This window comes from Gavia stellata, chromosome 6, assembly GCF_030936135.1.
Source record: "Gavia stellata isolate bGavSte3 chromosome 6, bGavSte3.hap2, whole genome shotgun sequence".
Taxonomy (NCBI): Eukaryota; Metazoa; Chordata; class Aves; order Gaviiformes; family Gaviidae; genus Gavia; species Gavia stellata.
Genome location: NC_082599.1, coordinates 417,383 through 433,496, shown reverse-complemented (window position 1 = coordinate 433,496; position 16,114 = coordinate 417,383). Strand labels below are relative to the sequence as shown.

General features: G+C 63.1%; 1 protein-coding gene across 1 annotated transcript; it reads right to left on the bottom strand.

Annotated features, from left to right (window-relative positions):
• Positions 1–1,176: 1,176 nt before the first annotated feature.
• FASTK (Fas activated serine/threonine kinase) lies at positions 1,177–15,306 on the bottom strand. The gene is made up of 10 exons (XM_059819161.1): positions 15,300–15,306; positions 13,980–14,592; positions 11,594–12,064; positions 10,837–10,985; positions 10,391–10,607; positions 10,034–10,193; positions 9,291–9,382; positions 8,234–8,876; positions 7,749–7,863; positions 1,177–1,292 (listed from the first exon to the last, which is right to left on the bottom strand). The coding sequence occupies exons 2-10, from the start codon at positions 14,545–14,547 to the stop codon at positions 1,206–1,208; spliced, it is 2,502 nt and encodes an 833-aa protein (XP_059675144.1). The 5' UTR covers positions 14,548–14,592; positions 15,300–15,306; the 3' UTR covers positions 1,177–1,205.
• Between the last annotated feature and the right edge of the window lie 808 nt (positions 15,307–16,114).

The following is a 16,114-nucleotide window of genomic DNA, read 5'->3' as shown; positions in this document are numbered from 1 at the left end:
GGACACCTGCCAAAGAGATGCCGGCCTGTAGCCTCGCTCCACCGGGGCCCCCCCCCACCCCTCCGGCGCGGTACAGGGCCGTGCCGTGCCTTCGGTCCCCCCGGGCACGTCCTGACCACACCATGGGGCAGAGCCCCCGGTCACCCCCCAGCAGAGCTGCAGGTCCGGGTCCTGCCCCAGCCCCTCCGCAGCCTCCGGCCAGGCCCTGGGCTCCCACCAGACAATCGGGCGTTTCCTAAATCCCACCGCGTTTTATTTAACGGTGTAATTTAAATGGCAATAAACAGCTTTATAACGAGCACGCTGGGCTGAGGGGTGCCGAGGCAGCTGAGGCTGGAGGTGCTGGCGGGGGGGTGAACCCCACACCCCCCTGCCTGCCCCACGGCTGCGCGAGGGCAGGGCTGCAGGCAGCAGCATCCCATGCACTGCACACTGCCAGGGCTGGGTGCCGGCCCTGCTGCCACGGACGGGGGGGGGTCCCTGCGCCTGCCTGTGCCCCCCCAGGGCAGACGGCCGGGGGGGCTGTGCCCTGGGCTGCTGGGGTGGGGGCACAGGGCTCGCCTTGTGCCTGACCCAGCCCGGGCAGGGGCTGTGGGCCGGCCGCTGCCTTGTACTAATAAACAGAATGGACTTTGCAAACTTTTCACCAGTTTTATTGTAAAGTTAACCCCCACTTCCCAAGCACCCCCCTTCCTCCCGGCTGGGGAGCAGCCCCCTGTGCAAACAGCCATGGCCCTGCCCGACCCGCTCCCGGCCCAGTGCGGGGTCTGCCGCAGCCCCCCGGGACCCTGCAGGTGGGGGCCGGACACCGCCCTCCCTCCCAGCAGCGGTGTTGGGGGCACGGGGACCCCTGCCCCCCCAGTGCTGCCGGGGGGCCAGGCCCCCCCACAGCGACCCTTGGAGCCAGGGCTGGGGGGGTAGGGCCAGGGCAGGGGAGGCAGCGAGGGATCTCCCCCCCCCCAGCCCCACACACTCCCCTAAGCACCAGTCAAGTCACACCCCTTCCCCACGCTAACAGCAATAAATATCTCGCACTACCCCAGCCCCACATCAAGGAAGAGGTGACCCCGGCCCAGCCCCATGCCCCCCCCCGGGACAGGGGCAGCTCCCTCTCCAGGGGAGAGGGGCTGGCAGCACCCGCCTGCACCCACCCGCTGTGCCCCCTCCCCACCCGGGGCCCGGCACTCCAGGCGTCTGTCTGTCCCTCAGAAGCGCAGCTCCCTCAGCTTCTGCCGCAGGTAGTGCTTGGCCTCCTCGATGCCACTCACCTTCTCCAGCTCCGTGTAGGGCAGCTGAAAGGGAACGGGGAGAAACCATCAGAGCGGCTCCACCACCACCACCTGCACCCCCAGCCCCGCTGCCGCCCCGTCCCGGGGCCCGCGGGCAGGCAGGGACAGCCGTCCGCAGCAGCGGGGGGAGAACCAGCACCTGGGACCCGTCTCCTCCCGGGGTGAAGGGGGACAGTGCTGCTCCGTCCAAGGGTAAGGAGGGCGCAAGAGGAGCCCCAGCTCAGCGTCCCACCGACCCCGGGGCAGAGGAAGCGTGCCCCGCTCCAGCTCAGCCCTGGGCAAGGCGCAGCTACGGGGCTGCCTCCCGGGGGGGCACGAGTCCCCAAGCGCCTGCCCAGGCTGGCTCTGCCCTCCCAGCGCTTCACCCCGGAACCTGGCTGCCCATGAAGCCGGCTGCCCGCTCCGGCAGGGCTGAGAGCGCCCACAGGCAGCCCCGATCCCCACCGCGGCCGGGCCCCCCCGGCACGCACAGGCGCTGCAGGGCCAGGGGAGCTCGCAAGCTCCAGCCATCAGCCCTGCCCGGAGGAGCAGGGGGACATGCCAACACTCCGGCTCAGCTGCTGCAGGCTCTCTCCAGCGGATGGGATGGGCTGAAACCGCTCCCGGGAGCGGGCAACACCTGGAAGAGGCACAGCAGCCGGCAGCCTCCCAGCAGAAGAAAGGGCTGTGGGGGTAAGCCAAGCCCTGATAACAGTTTCTTCCCCAAGACGTCATTTTAACCACGGTCTGCTAAGGAAAGAAGGCACCAGGACTAACAAAAATGGGAACACCCCTCCCTTGGCCCAGGGGAGCTGGTACTGGGTGCCGAGACTCCCCTGGGAAAGCTGAACTGCATGTCAGTCTGTGGAGCCAGGAGCGCTCTCTGCCCCTGAACAGCGGATACAACCCAGAGCCGAACGTATCGCCGAAGGGCCACGAGCCCTGGGCCACCCCGAGCCCTGGGGCGCCCCAACCACGAGACAGACACACCCATGGGGTGGGAGCAGAGAGGGGCCTGCGCCCTCCCCTCGGTACCAGCCACCGTCGGGGGACAACCCGACAGGCACTTTTCTACAGACAGCCGGTCTCTAAAAACACCCATTCACAGTTCAAGGCTCTCCCGCCGCAGGGCTTGTCACCTCGTAGTGACAGCCCCTGCTCCAGCCTGCACCGGGGGCTGTGCAGACGCACGCCCGTCCCCGCACTAGTTTGGGACCACCAAAGGTTGGGGGAATGGAGGAAACCTGCACTGCCGCTGCCACGGGAGAAGGGATCCACAGGGACAAGAACAGGAGACTCCAGCTACCGCCAGTGTCCCCTCCACATCGGTATCAGGAACTGGGGGCCAAAACTTGCTGGGGTGGCTGGAAGCTCTGCTGGTCCAAGATCCCTGAACAGCACCAGTGCTCGTGGAGCAGGACTAAGGGTAACCGTGGCCCATGCTTCAGCCATCTGGCAGCACAGGAGAGAGCTAAAAGCATTGCACTGCGGCAACAGGACCCACGTGTGCTCCCCAGCTGTGGTCCAGCCCTCGGTGCGTTTTGCTACTCAGGCACAAGAGTCATCCTGCCCCGTTCCTCCTGGGAATAAGGAACTACAAGAAAAGCTCTCCTTCAGGCTTGGAGATCCTGCTAAGAGGCAGCAACACGGCGCTGGGGCTGGAGCTACACAGGGGAGTTCTTGGCCACGAACCTCAGTTGCTGTTTCCAGCCCTCGGGGCTGAGCAGACGAGGCAGCTCTAGCGACCTTGGTGCACCTCAGCCTGCTCCGAGAGACAGTGCCTGGGACACGCACGAGGGAAAACGTCCCTCTCTGTGGGGAAGTGACACACCGCTCGGCTCTGTGCCGCTAGTCTGGCTCTCCACCGTTCACAGGTACCAGGAGACCCGAGCCCTGGGGGGGCTGCGTCTGTGAAGACACCTCCTCAGAGCAGGGCTGGAGCCTGGTCTCTGGAGGAGCCTGCACGGAGCCAGGTCTGCAGGAGAGCCGTCGGTCAGGAAGGGCTCTATGCATGGCAAGGGGGTGGTCTACCATACCATCCCAGCATCCAGGGCTGCTTGGAGAGGCCACTGCCATCCCTCAGGAGTTGCAGATCATGACACACAGGAGTTTGCCTGCAAAGGAGGAAGCTTTTTCTCACCGGCTCGTTGAGAAACAGGGCTAATAGTAGGCATTGTGAAGAGATAGGGTGAGAAAACTTGGCGCAGATGCAAAGACCAAGACAGAACCTTTGGCCCAAGAGAGCCAGCTGTGAGGATTTTCTCCCTTCAGGTCAGTCCCACAAGTTCCACCAGTTTCCCAAGCTGCAGAGAACATGGAAGAACACAAGCAGAATGGGCAGAAACACTCCATGGAATGGCTAGATCCTGACACGCGTGCTACACGGGGTCCAGGACGTGTTTGCAACCATCACGGATAAGCAAGTGGGACAAGAAACAGACAAACTGCATGCTGCCCCCAGGACAGCGAACAGGCTGCAGACAGGCGCTGTTCTCCAACAGTCCCACACGCAGGCCGGGGGTGAAGAACGCTGCTAACTTTGCCTGGAGAGAAGGAAGCAAGTCCTCTGGCTGCAGCGGGTCTGAATCAAAAGGTTTCTGGTAGAGAGCCACCTCCTTCCACTGCTTCACGCTCCTCTCCTCACTGCCCAGCTCCGCGGGGTCTGCCTCCCCAGCCAGCGTGCCCTTCCGACACTGCGCAAGGATCAACAGCACAGAAAGCTCCTTCAACCAAACAGGCTGGAAGCGAGTAGTGCCACAGCCAGGACAGGGTTTGTGAGAACATCAAACCTGGCCATTATTCAGGGCAGGATCCTGGGAAGGAAGGAGCATATTCTTACCTAGAAACTTCTGAGGGAAAAGAGCTGGCTGTCAATAAAAGGTCAGGACCACCAGGGAAAAAAAAAAATCTACCTTGGAAAGGGCTGAGACCCAGAGCATCTGTGGGCTGAGCAGAGGATCTGAGGTAGGTGACCCTGCAATAGCTCTCCCACCGCCTGCCCGAAGGGTGGAAGCAACATGCAGGTCCAACCGGAGGATGGAGGCACAGAAGGGTCTGGGTACGAGACCTGGCGATGTCCTTCGCAGTCACCACGGGCAGCCCCTGCTCGCTGTGCCACAGAAGGAGCAGGCTCTCTTGGAAGGAAGCCCTGTTCAGAGGCACTGACAAATCCACACCTGCCGCTGCTACCAGATCAACGGCATCCGAGGAGGAGCACGGCCCTGGCACAGTCACACAGACATACCCAGACAGCTTAGTGGCGTGCCAGACACGACAGGCAGTCCGGCACCGAGCGAGCAGACACACGGCAATGCAACAGCCAAGAAGAGAAGGCCTTAAATTAAGTATAAGGAGGGCTGAACTGCCAGGCTCAAGAGCTGCGAACAGAAGCACGACGTCCAGCTGGACCAAGTCACCAGCGGCACACCCCAGGAGCCAGTACTGGGGCCAATACCATTTAGTATCCTCACCAGCGACCTGGACGATGGGACCGCGCGCAGCCCCAGCGAGGCTGCAGACAGTACAAGATGGGGAGGAGTGGCTGACACACCAGACGGTTGTGGTGCCATTCAGAAGGACCTAAACAGGCTGGAGAAACGGCCCCCGGGGCAGGGAAGGGCCAAGTCCTGAGCCTAGGGAGGAAAAACCCCATGCACCAGGACAAGCTGGGGCCAAGTGGCTGGAAAGTGCCTTTACAGAAAAGGGACTAAGGGTCCTGACGGACAAGTTGAACACTGGCCGGCAGTGTTCCCTTGCAGCAACGGCAGCCAACAGCACCCCAGGCTGCGTTAGGAAGAGTACCATGAGCAGGTCGAGAGAGCTGATCCTTCTCTGTTACTCAGCACTGGTGAGACACATCTGGAGTGTCCAGTGCTGGGCTCCCCAGAACAAGACATGGACATGCCGGAATGGGTCCAGCGCAGGGCCACAAGGATGATTACGGGACTAAAGCATGTGATCTGTGAGAAGAGGTTGACAGAGCTGGAGAAGAAAAGCATTGGGGCATCTTATCTGTATGTACAAATATCCGACGGGAGGTTGTAAAGAAGACAGAGCCAGGCTCTTAGCGGTGCCCAGTGACACAGAGCGAGGCAACGGGCACAAACCTAAAATACTGGAAATCCCATTTAAACTTAAGAAAAAGCTACACACACACGCCCCTCCCAAACGTAAGAAAAACTTAGTTTACCGTGAGGGTAAAGCAGCACCGGCCTTGAGCCTGGAACAGGTTACCCAGAAAGCAACCTATCTCCGAGGCATTCAGGACTCGACTGGACAAGGTACTGAGCAACCTGCTCTAGGGGAGCTGGGCTTGGACTGGCTGATCTCCAGAGGCCCCTGCCAACCTCAACTACTCTGAGATTCTGTAAAGGTGTCAGAAGGAGAGGAAATAAACCTCAAACGAGAAGAGCAAGAACAACAACCGACTTGTGAAGCAGCTTCAACTCAGGAAGAAGCTGAACTGCCTGGGGCTCTTCGTCTCAAAGGGGTGGCCAAAGGGAAGCGACCTCTGGAACCACAAGCATAGAAGAAGGTAACCGCAGAGCTGCTCTTCACTCCCTCACAGTACCAGACCCGGCAGCACCACATCGGCTGACCAGACAGCAGATTTAAAACAAACAGAGTTTGTTGCAGGTAGCACCGATTGGAGCTTGTTGGCACTGGACGCTGCAGGTGTGGAAGAACGAACAGGCTCAAAGAGGAATAAAATGCTCACAGAGGAGAGGTCCATCGGGGCGATTAAACACAGCTGTCCAGACACACGCTCCGGTGCAGGAGTCCTTGGACTATCCATGATCCACTTCTGACTCCTTTTTTAACGATCTGCTGCTGGAGAGGGAATAGAGGGGATGGGACCAGAGCGCCTGTTCTCACGCACCCAAAGGGAGCTAACCGCACTAGCAGCTGCACGACGATCGGGCATGCTGAGCAGAGGAAGAGCTCCTGCGGCCTCGGTCACGCGGGTCCCGACGTCTAACCGCATGCTGCCGGACAGAGCACCCAACCCTGTGCATGGCAGTAAGAGCACGCTCTTGCTCGCCCGCACCCCTGCCCATTCCGCCTGGCTCCTCAGAGACCCCGTTGGGCTGCTGGTCAGCAGCCCCAGCCTCCCGCAGCAGCCCTGACCCACACCAGGGGCGCAGACCCGAGTGGTAATAGTTACCAGAGACGGTTTGAGACGGGGCACGGACCCCCCAGCTGGGCCAAGCGCAGGGTGAACACAATCCCTGGCTGCCGCGGCTGCGCTGGGCACAGGGCAGGCAGGCGAGGGCAGCCCTCGGCTCTCGGACGTGGTGGCACAAAGCTGGGAGCGGAGGCAGTTAGGCCAAGCGCCCTCCTCAACCCAGGGTGCCCCGGAGCCCAGATGCACAGCAAGAGCCTGCGGCACCGGCCTCGAGCCCGGCGGTGGGCACTGGGGAGCCCTCCTCCCTGCAACAAAGCTGCTTGGCCCCGCTGCTGTCTGGGAACACAGTCACAGGACTGCAAAAGCTATGCATAAACAAAGGGCTTCTGAACTATGTACATTGCAAATTATGAAATTAGGAGGAGCTTCGTGTTGGCACGCTGCACCATCAGCAGCAGGGGAGGTAAGAAGCTTTAAGAAATGGTTATGGGACTGCTTGGTAGATCTATGACTGTAATTCAGGTGACCTCTGAAGAGGAGAAGTAAACAGGGATAAGAGGCCTGCATTTTGGAGTTCTTTTCCTCAGAAATATCTATCCTCAAGCTAAAAATAATGCCACGAATAGTCTTGCAGAAGCTGCACACCTTAAAACACCTGAAGTTTCCAAAGAAATCTGAAGACAATTGCGAAGGTGGCGGTGAAGCCTTGAGGGCTTCTCCGTTCGCAGCTCTCACCACAGACCAGCCAGCGGCTGCAACCGAAGAGGCCAGGACATCGCAACAGGCACCGAAGGGAGGTTGGCCGCGCCTCGCCTCCACCCACAGCGGCAAGAGGCACGCTGCAGAACTGACAGCCAGGAGTACAGCAAAGGGCATCATGCTGAGCTATGCCCCCACTTGATTTCCACCCCCAGGCCCCGCAGCCGACGCTGCTGCTGCCATCGTGTCTGCCGGGCCCGGGCTGAGCCAGCTTCCCCTTCTCCCCTCCCTGCCCAGCGCACGGGTCGGGTCTCGGCTCCAGGCGGCAGACCTGTAGGACAGGATTCCTGCAGGACCAGCGGACAGGAGGGGCCATCCCCTAGTCCGTGCTTTCCGCCAGGGCACCGGGGCTGGTCTCGCCCGCCAGCCGCCTGGAAAAAGTCTTGGGGTGGGGTGGAGGAGGGCAAAAAGGAGCTGTGAGGATGAGTCACTGCTTCCTCTCACAAGCAGCAAGTGAGGAAGGACAGCTTCCATCAGGAGTGTTTACAGTAGGGATGCCAGCTCTCCAGCACAGAGCCCATCCCGCTGCACGGCTGGGCACGGGCGGTTTCTGCCCACGGGGAGGAGGGGAAGGGAAGGGAGCAGTCCCCGCTTACCTGAACCAGACAGTAGCCCAGCAGTCGCAAGTGCCTGTCCCTCATGGCTCGCGAGCCCACCAGTATGTCAGAGTTCTGGCAGTAATGCCACTTGTCATTGACCGACAGCACCACCCTGCAGAGGACAGAGCAGGGGCAGGAGGGCAGCGTTACCCCACGCCGCAGGACGGGCAGCAGCGTAGCCCGCGCCTGGTCCCCCAAACTGCGGGGGATGAAGGGTGGCACCCCCCGCCCCTCCCCGCGTCCAGCTGGTGGCAGGGGCAGCCGTAGCCGGGCTGGGGTGCTGCACCCCGGGGCCTGGGGGCGGTGGGGACAGGGGTCTCTGCAGCACAGCCTGCGCTGCCGCCGGGCACCTGACAGCGCAGGGCAGGAGGGGCCGGGGCCGACTGCCGGGGAGGGCAGGAGCGGAAGCCAGTGCCGGCGCAGGCTCAGGGTGGCTGCCCTGCCGGAAAGGACTGGGGACACGGACTGGCCTTGCTCGGTACCTCTGAATCTCTTCAGCTCCCTGCGGCCCATCGCCTGGCCCTCGCTTGGGGCTGGGCCGGCACGGAGAGGGCGGAGGGCAGGTGTCCTCGCTGGGGGGTGGGCTCCTTTCCTCCGGTTCCTCCTGGGCCTGCTCCCCCTGGAAGCAGTTGTGATCGTGCCCAGGGCAGCTGGCGGTAGCCTCCTCTTCCTCCTCCTCCTCCAGAATCTTGCCGATGGGGAACTGGAAGAGGGTGGCTGCGGAGGTGCCCCTGGGCGAGCAGTCAGGGGTGCCAGCCGGCTGCGCGGAGAGGCACTCGGAAGGGCTGCTTAACGTGGAGCTGCCCTGGCTCTCCAGGGAAGACTCTTTGCTCAGGCCGCAGTAATAGTCCGAGGGGGGCTGGTAGCAGGGGCCCCCTGGGGCAGGGCAAAGCGTGGGCAGGAACCGCCCGGCCAGGTTGTTCTCCCGGGAGCCCGGGGGGCTGCTCGGCGTCTCTGGAGCAAACGGGGCAAAGTCCTGCAAGTCCGAGGTGAGGGCCAGGACGCTCGAGCGCAAGGAAATGGCAGCAGGGGACGTTGTAGTGTGGGCAGAGGGAGCCTTGGAAGCCGCAGGGACTCGGGAGAGAGGCAGCACAGTGCCCGAGCGGTTAATCCACAGCAGGAAGTCTGCGGAGAGAGAACAGGGATCAGCACCAGGCCCTTGAGACCCCCCTACTGATGGGACACGGGTTCGGGGACCCCGTGTGCCGCAGGGTGGGAGATGCTGCGCCAGCCAGCCCAGCAGACGGGAGCGCAGAGGGGATCCCCCCCGCTGCGCTGGCCCAGCTGAGCCCTCCTGCAGCAGGGGCGGCTCAGGGAGCTTCGTCCCGAAGCGCCGGGGGAAGGCAGTGTCGTGGGGAAGGTGGTGACAAAGCAGCCAAATCTAGTTCTCCCCTGAATAAGCTCCCACCCTCAGGCCTCCCCTGAGCACCCAGGCAGCCGCAGGGCTTCTGCTGCACCCACAACCCCCCCAAATCCCAACTGCCAACCCCCTCCCCGGAGCCATGCCCTGCCCCAAAGCAGGGTGCCCAGGCAGGCTACCTGTGCAGTATCCTGGCGGCAGCACCTCGTCCTGCCGATAGCACTCTTCCCCCACCAGCTGCCGCAGGGCCTCGGCCACCAGCCCCTTGTAACTGAGGGGAAAAAGAAGAGTCAGAGGACGCACTAGGGAGGACCCCCAGCCTGCCCCCTCGAGCACTGCCGACCCGCATTCTCCCTCTGATCACATCTGTGCAGAGACCTGGAGGCCCCTGGGAGCGAGAAATAAGGAGAGCCTTTAGCTTTGGGCTCTGCTGTTCTGGGGCAAGGAGGGGACACGCTTCAGCTCATTCAGCAGAAAAGCTCCTCCCGATATCGCTACACCACAGCATATTCTTCACTGAAAGGGTTGTCAAGCATTGGAACAGGCTGCCCAGGGAGGTGGTTGAGTCGCCATCCCTGGAGATATTTAAAAGACGTGTAGACATGGCACTTAGGGACATGGTTTAGTGGTGGACTTGGCAGGGTTAGGTTTACGGTTGGACTCGATGATCTGAAGGGTCTTTTCCAACCTAAATGGTTCTATATTGCTCCTCTACAGGCTTCGGAGCTCACATACGGGCCCTTACCCCAGCTGGGACCCTGCCAGAACAAGGTCACCGACCCCGCGTCCCAAGAAACACCGCACTGCCCACCTGCAAGGGGACAGGCAGCGGGGTGCCCAGCCTACCGCGCTCCCAGCCGTGCTCTCCCCCACCCGGGGCAGCCCTCCCCTCCCCAGCGCGTCGCCTGCCCCAGCCGCTGACCTGTACTTTCTGTTGGCCTCGTCGGCTGTCAGGGCATGCTCGAACATGAGGACGCGGTAGCGTGGGTCAAGGCGCGGGCCGCTGTAATCACGGAACTCCAGCTCCACCGCCGCGTCCAGCAGCGAGAGGTAGCGGCGCACGATCAGTGCGTAGGGGCTGCCTGCGGGGAGAGGACGGCTGGCTAGATGCCGCCTGGCAGCCCCTCCTCACCCAGCCACACTCCCGGGGGGGCTGACCGCCAGCGAGGTGGTCCTGTGCTCCCGCGGGAGTCTGTTCTGCCCAATGCTTTCAAAATCCACCTCCACCCCGGCCCTGAGCTTTAAGGGCTGGGTTTACCCTGGAAAAGGCCCAACATACTCATAACGTTGGTGATGAAGGCTGGGGAGAAGACTTGGTGCAGGACGGTCTGGGGGAAATGGCTAAGCTGAAACATGGACATGAGGATGTTAACGGTTGCCAGGGGTGAGCTGCCAGCTTTCTGCTCCAGGATGGCCTCCAGCTTGGGGAAGAGCTCGCTGTGGTTGGATGGGCGGTAATTCATGCGGCTGAAGGGAAACACCAGCTTCTGGATCACCTGCAGGCAGGAGGAGAGGGAGTCAGGCCGGGCCAGGCAGCAGGACGAAGGGCAAGTCAAGCCCAGGCCTGCCCAGAGCTGGGCAGAAACAGGCTCTCACAAGCCGTAAGGATCAGGGCACACCCCGGTCGGTCCCCAGCGAGATGCCCCAGTCTGATGGCAGAGAAGGGACATGGTTTCCCCCAGCGCCAGCCCCAGGCATCCCCCGCAGACGGGGGAGGACGCTCACCTTGCTGTCGAGCTGCTCCCCACGCTTCAGGAGAAAGTTTGCGATGGTATCAAGCAGCCGCGGCTCACGCAGCCGGTGTCGGGCCACGTACTTGGCAATGAGGGCCATGGTGTAGGGGGTAAGGTTCTCTGCCTTCCTGGGGAGCCACTCTGCACAGAGCAAACCACAGCGGGGTATCCGTCAGAGAGGCCTGGCTCTGTCCGAACTGCAGCTCTCCAGAAGCCACTACAGCCTGGGCAGGAAAGGCAGTGCAGGCAGGTGGGAGATAACAAGACCTGGGCAGCAGAGCCACCTCTCCTGAAACCCAGAAGGCTTCCAAAGCCCATCAAGTTATGGGGCCTGTGAGAGGCTCGGGCAGATTCCCGTCACGTGCACCCAGAAGGCACAGCTGGAGCGCAGCTGGAACGTGCACAGAACAGGGGGGGCCCTTCTGTAGAAACCCCACCGACACCAACCTGCTCCCAGTCTTGAGGCAAGGTAGGCTCAGGCCCCGGGAGGGCTAGGCCGGGAAGGCAGTGACAGGGGGGCCATAATGCAGAGCGTCTCCCGCTCCAGCCTCCACCGCTGCAGGCCCTGGTGCTCAGCAAGGCCCCAGCTGGTGCCGTCACAAACCCAGATGTCCTCTGGGGCCAAGAAAGGAGGCTCCGAGGCTTCCAAGTGCATGGACAGAGCCCAGCACACCCCGCGCCGGCGAAGAGGCTCACACCTCTGGGTGTGGGCGAGGCTGGGACCCCGCCTGGGCAGACCCTGCCCTCACCTGCCATACTGCGGATGAATCGCTCTTGGCGGTTCTCGTAGAAGAGCTGAGAGCTGAAGATGGCCTCCAGGGCCTTGTTGTTCGCCTCCTGGGCGCACAGAGCCAGCATCTCGTCCAAGAGGGCCAGCTCGTGCTCCCGCATGGCACTCACTTGCCCCAGCGTGTGCCTGACGAGGCGCAGGATCTTGCGGTTGTTGATCAGCTGCTGGTCGGAGGCCGGGTGTCCCTGCAGCGCCTGCGCCCGCAGCCGGTAGTAGGAGAGGAGCAGGAAGAGGGTCTGGGGGTGGCGTTCCTTCTCCAGGTGCCGCTCCAAACTGCTGAGGCAAGACTCGACCAGGGGGTGGGGGCTGGACGGGTGGAGCCTCATCACGCTGCTGAAGACCATGGAGACGTCCTTCTGGTTGAAGCGGCCCAGGCGGCTCCGGGATTCATCCTCCAGCACTCGCACCAGCGGCGATTCCCCAGGCAGGCCTGCGACAGGGAAGGGATTACGGACACCCGGACCCCACCTCTCGTCTTCACTAGACACAACCGTCCTCGTAAGCTCAGGCACGAGACTACAGCCAGAGAAGGACAGATTTGTCGTGTCAGTGATCAAACCGAAGATGAGAAAGGGAAAGAGGACGGGTTTGGCAAAGCCTGACCAGAACATCAGTGCATCTGCACCATGGAAAAAGTCATGTGGAGCTGTTGGATTATTCCCACCCACTCCACCAAAATGGAAGTCCTTTAGTTCACCCGCAAAAGCAAGGTTTGTTTCTTAAGTCTCAAACTTCTCGAAGATAAATAACACACCTCAAAAAGTACTTTAAAAAAAAGTTTTCGTTGGAAAACAACTAAGACATCAGCAGATTACCAAAATAAAAACTGTCCATGTCTGACAGGAATGAATCCTTTCACGTTTCTAACCTTCTCCCATTTTCTAGTTCAGCTTTAGTCTTTCATACTTGGGTCCTGGGGGAAATACTTTCCTCCAACTCTGGACGCATTATTCAACCACAGTAAGACAAGAGGCCAGGCGCACAGTGCAGTTACGAAAAAAGGCAAAGGCCATCCTTCGCGTGTCAGGAGAGATATTTCCAGGAGATGCATGAAGCATTATGCACTGTATGAGGCCCTGGTAGCCCACTGGTCTCCTAAGCCAGCTGACAAGATTTCAATTTTCAAAAGGGCTTTAAAGCAACTAAGGCAGCATGGGGTAAGTTGCTGTGTTTTATCATTAATCAAAAATCAGTCAGAAGGTGGAAAGTGAAGAATTGGTCTGAGCAGTTGCTTTGTTCCTTAAAAAAGGTCTCAAAAAGGCGGGTCAGCATTTTTATTAATGAGCGGGTAAGCGTGGTGAGCAGGGAAGGGCAACTGACGGAGAACAAAGTGTGGGTCAAAACCAGAGCAGGCTGGGGGGAGCCCAGCTGAGGGGAGAGGCGCCTGGCAGCCCAGAGTTCAGTGTCAACAAACACAAGGCGCCATGAGACAGAGGGGGGAAGAGCAGAAACTTCTTCCCTCCCCCCTTCAGCGGGATCTAGAGTTACTGCATCAACCCACGGCCGGGACCGGGCGTCTCCGTACGCGGCTCAGCCGAGGCCTCAGCCCAGCATGCAGCTGCGGCGGAAAAAAAAAAGCAAACAGAATGGCAGGAAACGTGCGCCTGGGACACAAGAGCGCAGGGCTGGCAGGAGCCGTGGGGGTCGGAGAGTGCAGGCACCTGCCGCCACAGGCAACCGCCAGACGTGATCCCCTTCCTCGCAGGCAGGAGAATCCGCAGGGGCCTCCAGGGCCCCCAGCCCAGTGAAGGGTGAGCCCCCCCGGGACATGACCCGCAGGCCAGCCCAAACGCTGCTGCTGCGCAGGAACCCAAACCGGCCCGAACCTCTCTTCCTGAATATTAAATGCCAATGACACAGGGATCATGGCTTGCAAAGAGGTTAGCCAAGATCTCCCATCTCACACTTCAATGCTCAGATGTTTGCTGATTTTCAGGGACTGGAAAAAAACTCGAGGAGTGGTTTATCCCGCATCCTGCCAAGCGGCGCTGGCCACCGCTTCAGCTGCCCTTCGGGTCAGTATGCCAGGTGCTCCAGCCAGCCGAGGCCCCCGGAGCAGTCAGTCCTGACTCCCTTCCTGCTGCGTATCCCAAGCAGAGCCTCCTCCTTCGAGGGGCACAGCTCCATCTGCCACAAAGCCACTATCACACGTAAATCCACACACAAACCCAGACACTGGCTCCTGGTCCGGTACATCCTTCCTCCTTCTGTGGCAGCCAGACCAGCAAGCTCTCCTTTCACCTCACAAACCCAAGCACTGGCCCGTGTCCTGCTGCCCTGCCCGCCTCCCCCGTTTGCTGTGGGCAACCCCAAGCAGGCAGACACCGGCAGTCCTGGACACTCACCCAGCGCGGCAGCGGCGTACAGGCAGTTGACAATGCTGAAGTTATCAAACTTGGAGCAACCGCTGATGATGGCCTGACAGAGAGTCTGAAACTCCGGCTGCTCCAGCATCTGTCCGGGCCCGCGACTCTCCCCGTTCACCGTGGCCTGGCCCTGCTGCTGCTGCAAGAGCTGGCCCAGCTTGTGCAGGGCGATGGGGTAGTGGCTGGCGGACACCTTGCTGGGGTTCTGCGTGACCCACCGCAGCACTTCCCCCACGCTGCGCGAGCGCTCAATCAGACGCTTCATTGTGAAGAAGGTGTCATAACTCATCTTCTCGTGGATGAAGTTCCAGCTCTTCCTCTTGCCATGGCCTCGAGTCCTGTAGGCGTCCGGGGGAAAGGTGTGCAGCAACCCATGGCCGTAGGGGTCCAGGGGGAGCAGCACAGCCCGCTGCTTGGCTTTGCCTGCACAGTAGCAGGTGGGATACATCCCGGCCCCGCTCCTGTCACCAGCAGCCAGGCCCTGCAGGACTCCGGGCCGCACGCTCTCCCGGGTCAGAGCACGGAGCCATGGCAGCAAGCGCAGCATGGCGAGGGCAGGGCAGCTCGAGAAGCTTCGGAGAACCGGGAGACCCTGCGGATGAGAGGGGGGAGTGAGGGGGGGCGAGCTTGTGCCTCTGAGAGGGCAGGAGCCAGCGAGGGACGCCCGGAGCCCACGCTGGGACCCCCTCGCCCGCACGGATCTGGCCCAGGGTGGGGGTACCTGCCCCACACAGCCCCCTGTCCTGAGGCCCGCCCTGCCCACAGAGACCCCCGTGGTGCCGGCCCCCCGTCCCGCACGGCTCGCCCGGCCCGAGGTCCCCCGGCCCACACGAGCCCCGCTGTCCCGGGACCCCCGGCCCGCACAGGCGTCCCCACCCTGACGTCCCCTGGCCCACACAAACCCCTCCCCTCTCCCGGGGCCCCCGGCTCGCAGCTCCCCTCGTCCCAGGAGCCGCGGCTCGCACAGATCCCCGTCCGGCACCGGGACCCCCAGGGCCGCCCTCGAGCTTCCCCCCCCCCCCCGGTACCGGGACCCTCGGGCCGCACTGCGCGCTCCTCCCCCGGTACCGGGTCCTCCGGTCCGCACGGAGCGCCTCTCCCCCGGTACCGAGGCCCCTGGGCCGCACTGAGCGCTCCTCCCTCGGCACCGGGACGCCCGGGCCGGGCTGGACCGCACCGGGACGGCGACACCCAGCCCAGCCAGGACCCCATCCCCGGGGTCCCCCATCCCTCCGGCCTAGACGGGCGCCGCCGTGCCCGGCCCGGCCCCACCCCTCGTCCCGCCCGGCCCGGCCCTACATGGCGCTCGCGGCCGCGCTGGGACCCGCCGCCGCCGCCCCGGCCGCTCAGCACCGCCCGGACACCGAGTCCGCCATCTTCCCGACAGCCCCCGTCGGGCCGACGGACGCCGCGGCGCGGCCCCGCCCCACCGCGCGCGGCCCACACTTCCGGGGGCGGGGCTGGGTGCGCGGGCTCCGGCGGGGCGCCGCGGCATATGTAAATAGCCGCCACCCGTCCTCCAATGAACGAGCGCTTCGCGAAGGGGCGGGGCGGCTCTGCCGGCGCAGGCGCGCTGGGACCCTGCGGAAGCCGTGGCCCTAGGCGCAGGCCCCGCCCCGCCCGCGGCGAGCGCGCCGCCAGGGAAGCCCCGCCCCCCGCCCCGGAGCCCCGCCCCCCACCCCCGGTCCTTCCCGCCGCCCCGGTTCCCCCCCCCCCCCAGCGGCGCAGCAGAGCCGGAGGCCGCGACCGTTCACAGTCCTTCCTCTTTAATCGTAACAGGGCGGCGGGGGGCGCGACCCGCCCCCACCGGCATCCCCGGGGAGCGGCCCCCCCCGGGAGGGGCCGGGCGGCCGGACCATCCCCTCCGTGGGGAGGCAGCCCCGGCCCCGGGGGAGCGGACACCGTCCCATGCAGGAGCAGCGTGCAGGGGGCTGCGGGAGCTCCCGCGCACGGAGCCGGGCGGCTGCGGGGCACGGGAGCAGTGGGGGGGACGCGGCGGGGGGGGACGGGGCCAGGCGGACACTCCGTGCGGGGCTGGGGGGGGCACCGGGACCCCCCACCCACCCGCCCCTCCCCAGAGGTAGCACAGCTCCTGCGACAGCCCCGGCTCCGGC

Coding starts and splice junctions, on each gene's coding strand:
- FASTK (XM_059819161.1), bottom strand. CDS start 14,547: ATGCTGCGCTTGCTGCCATGGCTCCGTGCTCTGACCCGGGAGAGCGTG. Junction 12,065..13,979: donor GTACGCCGCTGCCGCGCTGG/GTGAGTGTCCAG, acceptor TCCCTGTCGCAG/GCCTGCCTGGGGAATCGCCG. Junction 7,864..8,233: donor GGAGCTGAAGAGATTCAGAG/GTACCGAGCAAG, acceptor TGTCCTCTGCAG/GGTGGTGCTGTCGGTCAATG.